Source organism: Narcine bancroftii, chromosome 3 (genome assembly GCF_036971445.1).
Source record: "Narcine bancroftii isolate sNarBan1 chromosome 3, sNarBan1.hap1, whole genome shotgun sequence".
In the NCBI taxonomy this organism is placed as follows: Eukaryota; Metazoa; Chordata; class Chondrichthyes; order Torpediniformes; family Narcinidae; genus Narcine; species Narcine bancroftii.
In genome coordinates, this window is record NC_091471.1 from 32769196 (window position 1) to 32784925 (window position 15730).

Genomic DNA, 15730 nt, shown 5'->3' on the forward strand with positions numbered 1-15730 from the left:
TTTGATTCCATCATAAATCCAGCAGTGGGGACGTTCACTGATGTTCGATCCCATTCGTCCCTTGCATTGTGCTTTAATTATGCTTTTCTCCACGACACGAGATTCTGTACTTGAGTTTTAATTTTTGCACTCTATGCTGTATTTAAATATGGGCAACCCAGAGAGCACCCAAAACAAGATTTTTCCCTGTATCTCAGGCCACCTGGCATTAAACAACTCCATGAAGTTCAATATAATCCAACTCAATTCAATTTGATTCAGTTCAATTCAATTAAATGACATAGTCCTTGCTTCAACTCTGAGTCAATCAACTGAACCAGCCAAATAAATACCGTGGCTACAAGAGGTCAGATAATCTGCAATGTGAAACCCCAAATTCACTCAACCATCTCCAGGTAAAGGTCAAGAATGGACTTGAATACTTCCTAACTGCCTATATAAGTGCAGCTCTCACCACATTGCAAAAGATCAGTATCACCCAGAACATAAATAATGGTGGCACGGCCAGAACTGCTGTAACGGCAGTGCTTCCGCTAGTGCGGACCTGCGGAGAGCAGGGAGCGGAGGCACAGCACTCCCCCTAGGTTTCCAACTGTCCAGTCCGATTGCAGTCAGCTCCATACAGGTTTTAAACAGCCTGTTAAAGGAGCTGATGGTGGTTTATTTTAAAATCCTGTGACCACAGGGTTTGTGCCCAAGGTGGCGGCATCTATGTTCAGCAGTGGCCTTGAAGGATTGCACCCTCTGGAGAAGCAGAGAATGGGGCAGGGCACCAGAAAACCTGTTTAGGAAGGAGAAACAGAATAGATGACACATGGGATGGTGGTTATGGCAACAGACCACTGTGGGGGGGGGGAGGGGGGTTCCCAGGTGCACAACACAACTGGGCTGTTGGTGACTCGAGAAGAGGAACTCATGCAGGCTGTGGGCTGCTGGCGACAGCAATCAAAGGTCTCACACCAGGTATGAGAACCAAGACTCGAGAGGGTGCTGAGGGTGCTGGAGGCTTGCTGTATGTGTCAAAGGTTTGCATTTGGAACTCGGATTGCTGATGGTTTGGACTGAAGTGTGTATGGCTGCGGAGGCTCCAGGAGCACTCGAGGCAAATCCATGGACACTCAATAACTCTTGGGGGGGGGGGGGTTGGGATGAACCTCTCTTTTACTTCTCTTTCTCTGATTGTAAAGAGCGCTGGGCAATTTCTACAGATAGCGAATCTTTTACCCTTTTTGCACAGACGATTAAAGCCAGGTATTATCCACCTTTGGAGCACTTTACCTAGCTGTGTGAATGCATCAAAGGTGGATTGGGAGGGGGGAGAGAGTCTGAACTTACCTGGCTTTAATCTGCCAAGGTAGGTAGTGTCAGAGGTGGAGTGAGGCTGTACTACACGACCCACCTCTTTTGCTTTGGGAAGCCAGCTTGCTGTGTAAAAGGGCTCACTGACCTGGCTCTTCTTCTGTTCTGTGTGAATAAGCAAGCCGGCTTCCAGAGACAGGTCATGTATACACCAATATCACGGCTTTTCTGTGTGAAAAGGGCTTTTAGTCTGCCTTACAGTAGACTAAAGGAAATTTCATGTAATATCACATTTTCTGTTTTATTACATGACAATAAAATAATCTTGAATCATGAACATAATCCACTTGGTAGGCACACATCTGCAATATTTATTGACCATTTCTCTCTTACCTCATGGCTACAGTGGTTACCATCGACTTGCCCACACTACTCTCCCAGCATCTCCTAAAATCCACAACCTCTACCATTAAAAAGGATTGGGGTTTCAGAAACCTGGCCACCTGTGGGCCCTCTAGTTCCCACTTTCATCATTGCTGGATCTAAATCCTGGAACTTCCTACCCAGTGGAACTGTGGCAGCCCCCCTCACCAGATGATTGGCAGCAGGTGAAGAAGGCAGCTCACCATCATGGTCATTTGGGTATGGGCAAAAGGTGCTGGCCTTGCCTGCATACCCTGCATCCTGAACAACGAATATTAACATAACAATTACAGCACGGAAACAGGCCATTAGGCCCTTCTAGTCCGCACCGAACCAAACACCCCTCTCTAGTCCCACCTCCCTGCACAATGCCCATAACCCTCCATCTTCTTCTCATCCATATACCTGTCCAACCTTTTCTTAAATAATACAATTAACTCCGCCGCCACTATTTCTCCCGGAAGCTCATTCCACACGGCTACCACTCTCTGAGTAAAGAAGTTCCCCCTCATGTTACCTCTAAACCTCTGTCCCTTAATTCTTAACTCATGTCTGCTTGTTTTAATCTTTCCTCCTCTTAACGGAAATAGTCTATCCACATCCACTCTGTCTATCCCTTTCATAATCTTAAATACTTCTATCAAATCCCCTCTCAACTTCTACGCTCCAAAGAATAAAGACCTAATCTGTCCAATCTCTCCCTATACTCTAGATGCTTAAACCCAGGTAACATTCTGGTAAACCTTCTCTGCACTCTCTCCACTCTGTTTATATCCTTCCTATAATTAGGCGACCAGAACTGCACACAGAACTCCAAATTGGGCCGCACCAACGTCTTATACAATCTCAACATCACCTCCCAACTCCTATATTCCATGCATACTAAAAGCCTTCTTCACCACCCTATTCACGTGAGTTTCTACCTTCAGGGAACGATGTACCGTTACTCCTAAATCTTTCTGCTCTTCTGTATTCATCAATGCTCTCCCATTTACCACGTATGTCCTGTTCTGATTCTTCTTACCAAAATGAAGCACCTCACACTTATCAGCATTAAATTCCATCTGCCATTTTTCAGCCCACTTTTCTAAGCAGCCCAAATCCCTCTGCAATCCTTGAAAACCTTCTTCTCATTATCCACTATTCCACCTATCTTAGTATCGTCTGCATATTTACTAATCCAATTCACCACCGCATCATCTAGATCATTAATGTATATAACGAACAACAATGGGCCCAATACAGATCCTTGAGGCACACCACTGGTCACCGGCCTCCAACCTGACAGACAATTATCCACTACCACTCTCTGGCCTCTCCCTTTCAGCCAATGTTCAATCCATTTGACTATCTCAAAATTTATACCTAAAGACTGCACCTTCCTAACTAACCTTCCATGTGGTACCTTATCGAAGGCCTTACTGAAGTCCATATAGACAACAGCCACTGCGCTACCCTCACCACATTCCTAGTCACCTCTTCAAAAAATTCAATCAGATTGGTCAAACATGACCTTCCTCCCACAAATCTATGTTGAGTGCTCCTGATCAGACCCTGTCTATCCAGATGTTTATAAGTACTATCTCTAAGAATTTTCTCCATTAATTTACCTACCACAGACGTCAAACTTACAGGCCAATAGTTGCCAGGCTTCCTCCTTGAACCCTTTTTAAATAACGGAACCACATGCGCAATGCGCCAATCCTCCGGCACTATCCCCATATCTAATGACATTTGGAAAATTACCACCAGAGCCTCTGCTATTTCCTCCTTCACTTCTCTCAATGTCCTGGGGAAGATCCCGTCTGGTCCACCTTTATATTCTTCAAAAGCCCTAAAACTACATCTTTTGTAATCTCTATATTCCCCATATTTACCCAATTTGCTTTTTTTTTATTAGAAACATAGAACATAGTCAGAAACAGGCCCTTCACCCCACCTGTTATTCTGCCTAGACTGATTGATGGGCATCTGGACCGTAGCTCTCCATAGCCGATCATTCATGTATCTATCCAAATGTCAAAATGGAGCCTGCATTCACCACTTCAGCTAGCAGCTCATTCCACTCTCTCACCACTCTCTGCGTGAATAATTTCCACCAAGTAGACCAAATTAAACATTTCATAATTTCCCTTAACCCAAGTCCTCTGGTTCTTGTTTCACCCAACGTCAGTGGAAAAAGTCACTGATTTTAAAAAGTCCATCACTTTTAAAAGAGAATAATATGCATACTTGATGAACAGGAATGTGAGTAAAACAAAACCAGAACTCCGTTTAAGGGGTGGCCAATTTTATCCAGCTCTACAATTCATGGTTTAGCTGGGGCAGCACGGATGGCGCAGCCGTTAGCCCAATGCCTTTACAGCACTAGCGATCAGGACCGGTCCAGGGTTCAAATCCCACACTGTCTGTAAGGAGGTTGTACATTCTCCCAGTGACTGCGTGGGTTTCCTCCCACTGTTTAAAACGTACGAGGGATGTAAACTGGACAGCACCAATTCGTGGACTGAAATAACCCGTTACCATGTTGTATATTTAAATTTAAATTAATTTAATTTTTACCAACCAACTTAATTTGCAGCCCACTTTAAATTTATTATTTCACAAAATAATAAAACTTCAGATTCTGGAAAGTTCAATTTAAAATAGATATTAAGAAGCTGTTCTGCTCTCCCTCTGTTGGAATACTTGTTTGTCTCATAATTTATTCTGCAAGTTTATAAAGTTACAAGAAGCACAGATAGGGAATCTTTTTTTTAAAAAATCCAGGGTTAAATTTTCCAAGTACTGGAGGAAATCTGCTTAAAGTGATGTGGGTGAGGGGCTCGGGAAGGGAAATGTAAAGAAGATGTGTGGGGCAAGATTTTTTTTTACACCGAAAGTCGTTGGTGCTCGGAACAGTAGGTGGGCAAGTGGACATAATAATAACATTTAACAGTTTTCTAGGTAGACACAAATATTGCAGGCAATGGAGGGACATGTATCTAGAGATGGCAGAAGAGATCTCATTTAATCTGACATCATGTTTGGTGCAGACATCGTGGGCTGAAGGGTCTGTACTGTTCTATGTTTCCCTTCCATGTGACATAAAATATGTTTACTTTTTCAGCATTGTGGGTCTGATAAAGGATCATCGATCGGAAATCTTAACTTTGATGATCCCTTCACCGATGTTGCTTCAACGGTGGAGTTCTGAGTTTTAATTTAGAATTTAAAGGTCAACATACAGCATGGCAACAGGTCCATCCAGCCACGAGCCCTCCAACCCCTCTACGGAGAATGCACAAATTCCTTACAGACCGCGCTGGATTCTAACCCGGATTTGCTGGCACTGTCACAGAATTGCACTAACTTCTACGTTAACCGTGCCACCCTTTGATCTGGACCTTCTGTTTATGCCTACTTGAGATGTTATGATTATTGGTATTTATTGTTCATTAAGAAATTCTGTACTTTTCAACATCTAAAAAATGCTTCAGCAGCCCAGTTCTTACCTGCAGTAGCCACATGAGAGAGAAGTAGCATATGTTGAATTACGAGCAGGAGTTTACTATAACGACAGGTGCAGCTCAGCTCCATATTTTGTCTGCTTAGAAGCTTCTCAGCAACTGAGATATGTTTTTTTTTAAATCTCAAGCCATGCCTTTGAGCTCTTCTGCTTCCTGTTGCACTCGTACTTTGGTACTGTCAAACAAAGAGATATAGTTTCCTGCATACAGTTGGAACAAATACTTTGACATTTGGTGAATCTGATGGCAACATCAAAACTGAAAATCATTCAAGAGCTGAAATGCTAAAGAATTATGAAACAATAGAAAATAAAGTATTAATTTGCATTTTATAACTCTGGACAAAGAAAGGAAGGAATGAATGAATAAAGTTTACTGTCACATATGTAAGAGCAATGTGCACACTGCAACAAAATTCTTATATGCTGCAGCTTCCCAGGTACTTCTAAAACATTAACATCAATTTATATATAACTTAAATTTAAATTTAGACATATAGCATGGTAACAGGCCATTTCGGCCCACAAATCCATGCTGCCCTATTTACACCCAATTAACCTACACTCCCAGTATGTTTTGAACGGAGGGTGGAAACCAGAGCCCCCCCCCCCCCAGGGAAAACCCATGCAGGCATGGAAAAAACATACAAACTCCTTACAGATAGCACAGGATTCGAACCCTGGTCTAAATCGCTGACGCTGTAAAGGCATTGTACTAATGAACATATGAAAAGTGGAAAAGGATAATCAGCGTAAAAAGACATTAAAAATAAATGCCATTCAAATTAATTTCCTCGGGTACTCTGTTACTTGGAGCAACTCCTGCTTAAGTGATTATTACGTCAATGAATGATATGAATGTTAAGTTTTATTAGATTTGTTATTGTCTGTGCAAAAGCAATTAATGAATTCATTAATGATTTGTATCCAGAATTGAGATTTGTCGTTGGAAGCATGAAGTCATGGAATTACACGGTATAGAAACAGACCCTTTGGCACACATGCTTATCTACACTAATCCCATTTGCCTGCATCAACTCCATCTTCTTCTTTCCCATGCTGAATCAAATACCTTTCCACACGAATCTTCAATGTTACCTCTACCACCTCCCCTGGCAACTCATTGCAGACATCAACCATTCTGTATGTGATACACTCACCCCTCAGATCCACTTTTATCCTCTTCTCTCTCACCTTAAACTCATGCCCTCAAAAGGGAATCAGACTCTAGCTTTCTTGTTGCCCTTGCACTGTGCATTGTGGAGTTACCCAACTCCAGGTCGCTGCAATCTCATTCCAACAAATCTGTATCTCACTCACAATCTGCTATTGAACAGACTTACGGACCATGCAGATAAAAGAACTGACCTGTTCACTGACCTGACCAAGTTCAGTGTCCCTGTGTATTACTATTTTATCTGTGTGGTGGAAATTAACCAGGGATGCAGTGCTAATTTTTTTAGGTTCTGGAGCTCACTGGGCCGTCACCACTGCACACCTCCCCGCGTGCCAGCCTGGAGCAATGAGGTGCCATAGTGGCCCCGTAGCAGCCCAGTGAAAGGTTAATATATGATTATGAAAGGACAAATGTGTCTTCATGCTCCCCTCAGTAACATACCTTGGGTTTACAATCAATAATAAGGAGGTGCAAATGAATCCAGCAGGAAGAAACAACCAACAAATCGGAATTACTGTCCTTCCTAGGACTTGTTAGTCACTACTGAAAACATATCCCTAATATGTCTACATTATGCAGCCCGCTGAGCCAATTTCTTTTTTTTCTTTGGCTTGGCTTCGCGGACGAAGATTTATGGAGGGGTAACGTCCACAGCAGCTGCAGGCTCATTTGTGGCTGACAAGTCCGATGCAGGACAGGCAGACACGGTTGCAGCGGTTGCAAGGGAAAATTGGTGGGTTGGGGTTGGGTGTTGGGTTTTTCCTCCTTTGTCTTTTGTCAGTGAGGTGGGCTCTGCGGTCTTCTTCAAAGGAGGTTGCTGCCCGCTGAACTGTGAGGCACCAAGATTCACGGTTTGAGGCGATATCAGCCCACTGGTGATGGTCAATGTAGCAGGCACCAAGAGCTTTCTTTAGGCAGTCCTTGTACCTCTTCTTTGGTGCACCTCTGTCACGGTGGCCAGTGGAGAGCTCGACTTATAACACGATCTTGGGAAGGCGATGGTCCTCCATTCTGGAGACGTGACCTACCCAACGCAGTTTGATCTTCAGCAGCGTGGATTCGATGCTGTCGGCCTCTGCCATCGAGTACTTCGATGTTGGAGATGAAGTCGCTCCAATGAATGTTGAGGATGGAGCTGAGACAACGCTGGTGGAAGCATTCTAGGAGCCGTAGGTGATGCCGGTAGAGGACCCATGATTCGGAGCTGAACAGGAGTGTGGGTATGACAACAGCTCTGTATACGCCAATCTTTGTGAGGTTTTTCCAGTTGGTTTTTTTTTCCAGACTCTTTTGTGTAGTCTTCCAAAGGCGCTATGCCTTGGCGAGTCTGTTGTCTATCTCGTTGTCGATCCTTGCATTCGATGAAATGATGCAGCCGAGAAAGGTAAACTGGTTGACCGTTTTGAGTTTTGTGTGCCCGATGGAGATGTGGGGGGGGGGGGGCTGGTAGTCATGGTGAGGAGCTGGCCGATGGAGGACCTCAGTTTTCTTCAGGCTGACTTCCAGGCCAAACATTCTGGCAGATTCCGCAAAACAGGATGTCAAGCGCTGAAGAGCTGGCTCTGAATGGGCAACTAAAGCGGCATCATCTGCAAAGAGTAGTTCACGGACAAGTTTCTCTTGTGTCTTGGTGTGAGCTTGCAGGCGCCTCAGATTGAAGAGACTGCCATCCGTGCGGTACCGGATGTAAACAGCGTCTTCATTGTTGAGGTCTTTCATGGCTTGTTTCAGCATCATGCTGAAGAAGATTGAAAAGAGGGTTGGTGCGAGAACGCAGCCTTGCTTCACGCCATTATTAATGGAGAAGGGTTCAGAGAGCTCATTGCTGTATCTGACCCGACCTTGTTGGTTTTCGTGTTGAGGAACTTTGGGGGGCATCCGAGGCGCTCTAGTATTTGCCAAAGCCCTTTCCTACTCACGGTGTCGAAGGCTTTGGTGAGGTCAACAAAGGTGATGTAGAGTCTTTTGTTTTGTTCTCTGCACTTTTCTTGGAGCTGTCTGAGGGCAAAGACCATGTCAGTAGTTCTCCTGTTTGCGTGAAAGCCACACTGTGATTCTGGGAGAACATTTTCGGCGACACTAGGTATTATTCTATTTAGGAGAATCCTAGCGAAGATTTTGCCTGCAATGGAGAGCAGCGTGATTCCCCTGTAGTTTGAGCAGTCTGATTTCTCGCCTTTGTTTTTGTACAGGGTGATGATGATGGCATTACGAAGGTCCTGAGGCAGCTTTCCTTGGTCCCAGCAGAGCTTGAAAAACTCATGCAGTTTGGCATGCAGAGTTTTGCCACCAGCCTTCCAGACCTCTGGGGGGATTCCATCCATACCTGCTGCTTTGCCACTTTTCAGCCAATTACGCAAAAAGATCAAACATGGTATTGGAACACAGAAACTAAAAACACAGTCGATCAACGAAAGGAAATACTAACGTCAACAAATAAGATGCTGATCCACTATGACCCGAGTAAAGAAGTTATATTGGCCGTGGATGCTTCACCAGTGGGACTAGGAGCTGTGCTATCCCAAATCACAGGAAAAGGTGAGCAACCAGTCGTGAACGCTTCGCAAACATTAACCACAAGCGAACACGATTACGCCCAACTAGAAAAAGAAGAATTGGAAATCATTTTTGGTGTAAAAAAAATCCACCAATATCTTTACAGAGAAAAAAAATCACCCTGATCACAGATAACAAGCCTTTTAGTTTAATCCTGGGGCCACACAAAGGTATACCAGTATTAGCTGTGGCCAGAATTCAAAGATGGGCCATGCTACTAGCGGTGTATAACTATGATATAAAACATAAACCAGGAAAACTCAACAGCCATGCAGATGCCTTATCACACATGCTGCTACCTGAGACAGAACAATGAGAAGAAATGATTAACTGGACAGCAGAGGAAGCTGCCATCAACCCAGAACAACTTCAACAACTGCCCATTACAGCCCAGATGATCGCAAAGGAAACCCGAATAGATGCAACATTAAGCAAGTTCCTATATGTCACTTTAATGGGTGGCCCGAATCTGAAGTTATTCCAGAAGACCTAAAACCTTACCACTATCAGTCGAAAAAGGATATTTACTATGGGGTACCTGTACAATTATTCCAGCCAAATGGTAAACTACCATGTTATCAGAACTCCACCACATCCATCCAGGAATGGTACGAATGAAGGCAATGGCCCTGATGAATATCTGATGGCCCCTCCATAGACAGAGACATTGAAACAACAGTAAGAGAATGCAAAGTATGTCAGTCAATGCAGCCAAAAATGCTGCAAGCTACAGCTAACCCATGGAAATGGCCACCCAAACCCTGGCATTGGACTCATGTAGACTTCGCTGGACAATTCATGGGTGAGGCTTTCCTAATAGCTGTGGATGAACACTCCAAATGGCCAGTAGGTTCACAGCTGAAAAAAACCAAAGCAGATCCCACAATTGACTGCTACGAGCTATCTTTGCCACTTGCAGATTGCCTCATGAATTAGTTACAGACAGTGGGCCTCAATTTACATGGGAACATTTTTTTAAATTTATGTGCGACAACAATATCAGACGTATTTTGTCCGCACCCTATCACTCCAAGTACTAATGGGGAGGCAGAAGGTTTTGTATAGACATTCGAAAAAACAGTGAAAACCATGAAACCTCTAAATGCCTCCTGGACACACAAAATCGCAGATTTCCTATTGGGGTACAGAAACACGCTGCATTCTACCTCAACACACCCCAGCAGAACTAATATTTGGCTGCAACCCGTGGACCAGGCTGTCCACAGTTCATTCAGACCTGGGTCTCCGATTGCAAAAAACAGCATCGCCACAGACCTCATCAGAACATTAGAAGTGGGAAAGAGAGTTCTGGTATAAGATTATAGACAATATAATGACCCATGGGTGGTAGGAGTAATCTTACAAAAATGGAGCTGTTCTAGTGGGGGACTGATTGTGGAAGTGACATGTTGACCAATTATGAGCATTGACTGACATTAAGGTCCATGAATTTCCTCATGAACTGTGGCCTGCCCCTACCATCCTACCCCTCAGGGTGAGTTGGGAGGGGGACAGAGATAGTCACGGAGCCGAGCAGTTCAGTGAGGAGTCCAGTAACTGAGACATGCAGCCAGGAGGGCAGTGAAGATGGGCAGTCGTCGCCAAAGGTCAGTGAATGCGGGCAGTCGCTGTCGACTCGACCGCCGACTCAACTATCTACGGGTCCTGATCAATGACCGGCACAACAAACCACACCGAGGCGGTTCAAAAGAGAAAGAAGACCACCTGAACATTTTAAGGACTATCTGCCCTGATTATTATTAAATATTTTCTCTTCTATAATTATAATGTGCCCTGATTATTATTAAATACTTTCTCTTTTATAATTATAATGTGCCCTGATTATTATTAAATACTTTCTCTTCTTTAATTATAATTACTCATGAGATGTATTCTAATTCTCACTTGTAGTCCTGGTCCCAATGTAATCTTATTAGTTTGAAGGGATCCAGTCAGCATTTACTGCACTGGGGGAAGAGTGTTGAGTATAAGCCCACCCTCTACTGGGCATCATGAAACCCACGTCATGATGTCATCCTTCCATACTCTGTGTGTCAGTAGCCATATTAGTCTAATAGAAGTAAAAGATGAGAAAGCATCATGTCTCCGAGTCTTAATTGTATGAGTGCATACACAACCGTTTACATGTCTACATTGTGCACAGTTTTAAAAACAATTTAGTCATACAGCACCTTAACAGCCCCATTTCAGCCCATGAGCCCATGCCACTCAATTACACTCAATTAATGTAATTTCCCCCCCCCCCCCCAACTGTAAGATAAAACATCATGAGATGGGAATGTGTAAGGAGTTACCCTGTGCAGGGCTGTAACAAGATGTGAATGCATCCTTGTACTTACAAGATAGAGAGACATTGATGGATTGAGAGGCAGGAAGCTAGCAGGGAAAGGATAGCAACAGTTTTAGTCATTGGACAAGTAATGATATGATGATGTTCTAAGCACGTATCCAAGGGTATAAAAAAATCACCATTTTGCTGATAACGGCAGAATGCATTCTCCGACTAACATTGTTAGTTGCAAGTGTTACAATCCGGTAATAAAGAACAAAGAACCCTGATTTCGACTCAGTCTGGAGTTTGTCTCACTCATTCATGAACAAAGCAGACCTAACACAACCCAAGTATGTTTTGAATGATGGGAAGAAACCAGAGTCTCCAGGTAAAACCGATGCAGTCACAGGGAGTATGTACGGACTCCTGATTCGTACCCTGATCCTGATTGCTGGCACTGTAACAGCATTGCACTAACTACGCTAAGCATGCTGCCCGATTATAGCACTACCAATAATTGGTTACTTCTGCTTGGCCTGCAGGAAAAAGATCTTGCTTGCGATATCATGTATGTACTGACAATAAATCTGAAACCAATTTCCCTTGGAGATCTCACACTTGGTTGAGGTGTGCGCCTTGAACTTGATTATTGTTAAAGTCTGTGACAGCTGTATGGCTTCCAAAATATTCAGTATAAGGAAGGCATGCGTAATTGCTTTTCTGGATCCTCTCTTTTTTTTTCCACAATTGTCCAAAGCCACGTCACCAGAAACACATAATGTGAGACAGCTTTCCTTTCCGCCAGAATGCTCTGCCACCTGCGTTGATATTCCTTGGTAATACACAGGCCTCCATTATCTTGTATGGTGTTACTATAGCATATCCTGGTAACAGCAGATCTTCTCTTGGGTGATGTGGCGAGTCAGAGGTATCAATAGATTCATTTTTCTGATCTGGCTGTGGAGTAGAAGAAGCTTCTACTCATTGCTCCAGGCTGGCGCGCGGGGAGGCGTGCAGTGGTGACGGCCCAGTGAGCTCCAGGACCTAAAAAAATTAGCACTGCATCCCTGGTTAATTTCCACCACACAGATAAAATAGTATTACACAGGGACACTGAACTTGGTCAGGTCAGTGAACAGGTCAGTTCTTTTATCTGCATGGTCCGTAAGTCTGTTCAATAGCAGATTGTGAGTGAGATACAGATTTGTTGGAATGAGATTGCAGCGACCTGGAGTTAGGTAACTCCACAATGCACAGTGCAAGGGCAACAAGTAGCGCTATTGATCAACCACATTGGACTGAGAATTCTGATGAATAGGCTTTAATCACCTCAAGAGATTAACACATCTCACATGTTGCTGGCCCACTTCCATGGCAGGTTCTGAAGGGGGGGTTTTTGGTGTCACAGCGTTTATTGGGATTTCCAGGAGGGAGGAGTCACAGGTGGTAGGCGGGCCAGCCCATACAATACATACATACATAACTATACAGTGGTTGCACCACATTCACCCTTTCTTTTGACACAACGAACAGGGGGGGGGTGAAGTGATTCAAACTTTGTTACAGGTTCAGCCTGTCTGGTGGTCTTATCTGTCATGGTGACCATCGTAAGGGTTGCTATGGTTTAGCTGTTGGCTCCCAGCGGTGTCTTGTGCCTCCAGTGGCTGGGGGGGGGGGGGGGGGGAAGTAGGACCGTGGGTTTATTCAGTCTGGGGTTGAGGGTGCTGCACAAGTGCGGCTGACTGGCCGGGATTACCATGAGGGGATGTTGATTGGTTGGGGTCCCATGCATGCGCAAAGTCTTGGATGGAAATTGTGTCCTGCTGCCCATCCTGGTACTCCACATAAGCGTATTGGGGGTTTGCATGGAGGAGGTGGACCTTCTCAACCAGAGGGTCAGTCTTCTGGCTTCCGATATGCCTCTGGAGCAGGACGGGTCCAGGGGTCGTCAGGCAGGACGTCAGTGTGATTCCCAACACCGACTTCCTGGGGAAGGAAAAGGGGCTTTCATGCGGTGTCGCATTAGTAGCAGTAAAGAGGAGGGACCTGGTGGCGTGGCGCACCTCAGGGAGGATTTCTTGCTATTGGGAGATGGGCAGCTGTTTCGACCTTCCAGACAGTGGCATACTCCCTTTCTATCTGGTCATTCCCCTGGGGTTATTACCTGTGGTCCTACTCGTGGCTGTGCCCTTGGTCAGCAGGTACTGGCGTAGCTCTTCACTCATAAATGAGGATCACCAGTTGCTTTGGATATAGAAGGGATATCTAAACAGAGTGAATATGCTGCTCAGTACCTTTATGACTGTGGCCATGGTCATGTCCGGACAGGGGATGGTGAAGGGGAAGTGGAAGTATTCGTTGATGATATTTAGGAAGTATTTGTTTCTGTTGGTGGAAGCGAGAGGCCCTTGATGAGGAGGGTTTTGTCTGACTGATAGAATTAGGGTTTACACCCGGCACAAGCTGGGCAGCTCTGGGTCACTCCCTGATCTCCTCAACAAAGTGGTAGGGCCTGGTGACTCCAGGGTGGCAGAGGTTGTTGTGGAGGACTTGGAGGTGGTCAAATTGTATGTTGGCACATGGGCCCCAGGTCAGGGAATTGGAAGGCTCGTTGAGCTTCCGAGGCTGGTTAAAAAAAACTCATAGTTGGAGGTGGATAACTCAATTCTCCACCCCAGGATCTTGTCATTCTTAATGTTTCCCTGCTGTTTGTTATTGAACATAAAAGTGACTGCACATTAGTCAGTCAGCAAGGTGAACGGTTTGTTGATCAGCTAGTGCCTCTAATTGCTCACAGCTTCCACTAAGCCCTGGGTCTTTTTCTTAAGGCTGAGTGCCGGAGTTCAAGGCCCTGGAGAGTTTAGGAAAAAAATGCCATGGGCCTGCACATCTGGTTGAGCATGGCAGCCAGAGCAATGTCGGACACATCAGTCCCCACCTGGAAGGGGATGGATTCATCCACAGTGTGCAACACTGCCTTGGCAATGTCATGCTTGATGCGTGTGAACCCACTTGGGCTTCCGTCGACAAGGGAAAGGTGGTTGATTTCACCACATGCAGGCTTTGTCTGCGTAATTCAGGACCCATTGGGCATAATATGAAAAGAAGCCCAAGCACCTTTTCAGGGCCTTGAAGGTAATGGGGCAATGGGAGCTCCAACAGGGGGAGCATGCGGTCAGGGATGGGTTCAATGACGCCATTCTCCATTACACAACCAAGGATGGCCAGCCATGAAGTACTGAACACACACTTTATTTGATTGATTGTTCGGCTGAGGCTTTGGCCATCTGGAGAAATTTCTATGGGTTAGTGTCAAGATCCTGTTGGTCATGGGTGCAGATGGTCACATTGTCCAGATAGGGAAATGTGGTCTTCAGCCTGTAGTCATCCATTATCTGGTCCATTTCCCTCTGGAAGACAGAGACCCCCATTGGTGACTCCAGAGGAAGTGGTAGAGGTGGCCGCCCACCTCGAAGGCAGTGTACGGGCTGTTCTCCAGGCGGATCAGGAGTTGGTGGTAGGCCAACTTGAGGTCAGTGGTTGAGAAGACCAAGTACCATGTCAGCAATGTGGGGAGTGTATAGGCATCCAGCTGGGTAAAATGGTTTATGGTCTGGCTGTAGTCGATGACCATGTTGTGCTTCTCTCCACTTTTAACAACCACCACCTGTGCCCTCCAGGGGCTGGTGCTGGGTTCTATAATCCCTTCTGCCAGAAGTTGTTTGACTTCTGCTTTGATGAAGACTCTGTCCCTGGGGCTGTATCACCTGCTCTTGGTGGGGCTTGCAGCTGGGAGTGAGGTTCTCGAACAGGAGTGATAGTGGGACCCAGAGGATGAACAGGCCGCAGGTCATGTTTGGAAGGGGGAAAATCAGGTGGTTTAAAAATTGCCAGCTGTGGACCGTGAGGAGGGGGGGTGTGGGCTGACAAACTGCATTTGGAAGCTCTTGAGCTGGCACTGGTAGAATGGTGTGCAGAGCTGTGACATGGTGAGGAGCTTAAAGTTCTTGTTCTCCATGCCCCCCACAGTCAATGTCACAGGACAGCTGTGGTGGATCTCAGCCAAGTGGGATTTGGAGGCCAGGGAGATGTTACACTTTGTTGGGGTTGCCGCATGGGAGTAGCACTGCACTGTGCCCGGGTGAATGAAGCTCTCCATGCTCCCAGTATCAAATAGGCAGTTTGTGATGCGATCGTTTACCTGATCATGGCCCAGGTCAGTTGACGTGGGCTGTCCTGATGCAGAGTAATCGAGGCCAATGTCTGGTCGCTGTCTGAACCACTGTTGTAATACTGGTTCGGAGACGTCCCCCAAGATGGCTGCCCCCATGGTGCTGCTCCTAGCCATCGGAAGTGACACTGGAAGTGGTGCCATCCCGGTTTATCACCCCCATGGACCTGCTGAGCTGTTTCCTGCAACCAGAAGTGACAATGGAGGTGAATCTGGAAGTGACGCAGTCCAAAACGGGCTGCC

General features: G+C 45.5%; 1 protein-coding gene across 1 annotated transcript in view; it reads right to left on the bottom strand.

Annotated features, from left to right (window-relative positions):
• The window catches only part of LOC138757056 (uncharacterized), an 86093-nt gene that overhangs the window by 69154 nt on the left and 1209 nt on the right, over positions 1 to 15730 (bottom strand). Inside the window, exons 2-3 of the mRNA XM_069923757.1 lie at positions 15458 to 15669; positions 5217 to 5406 (exon numbers count right to left, since the gene is read on the bottom strand). Of these exons, the coding sequence (XP_069779858.1) occupies positions 5217 to 5406; positions 15458 to 15631 (364 nt within the window). The 5' untranslated portion in view covers positions 15632 to 15669. The remainder of the gene's footprint in view (positions 1 to 5216; positions 5407 to 15457; positions 15670 to 15730) is intronic.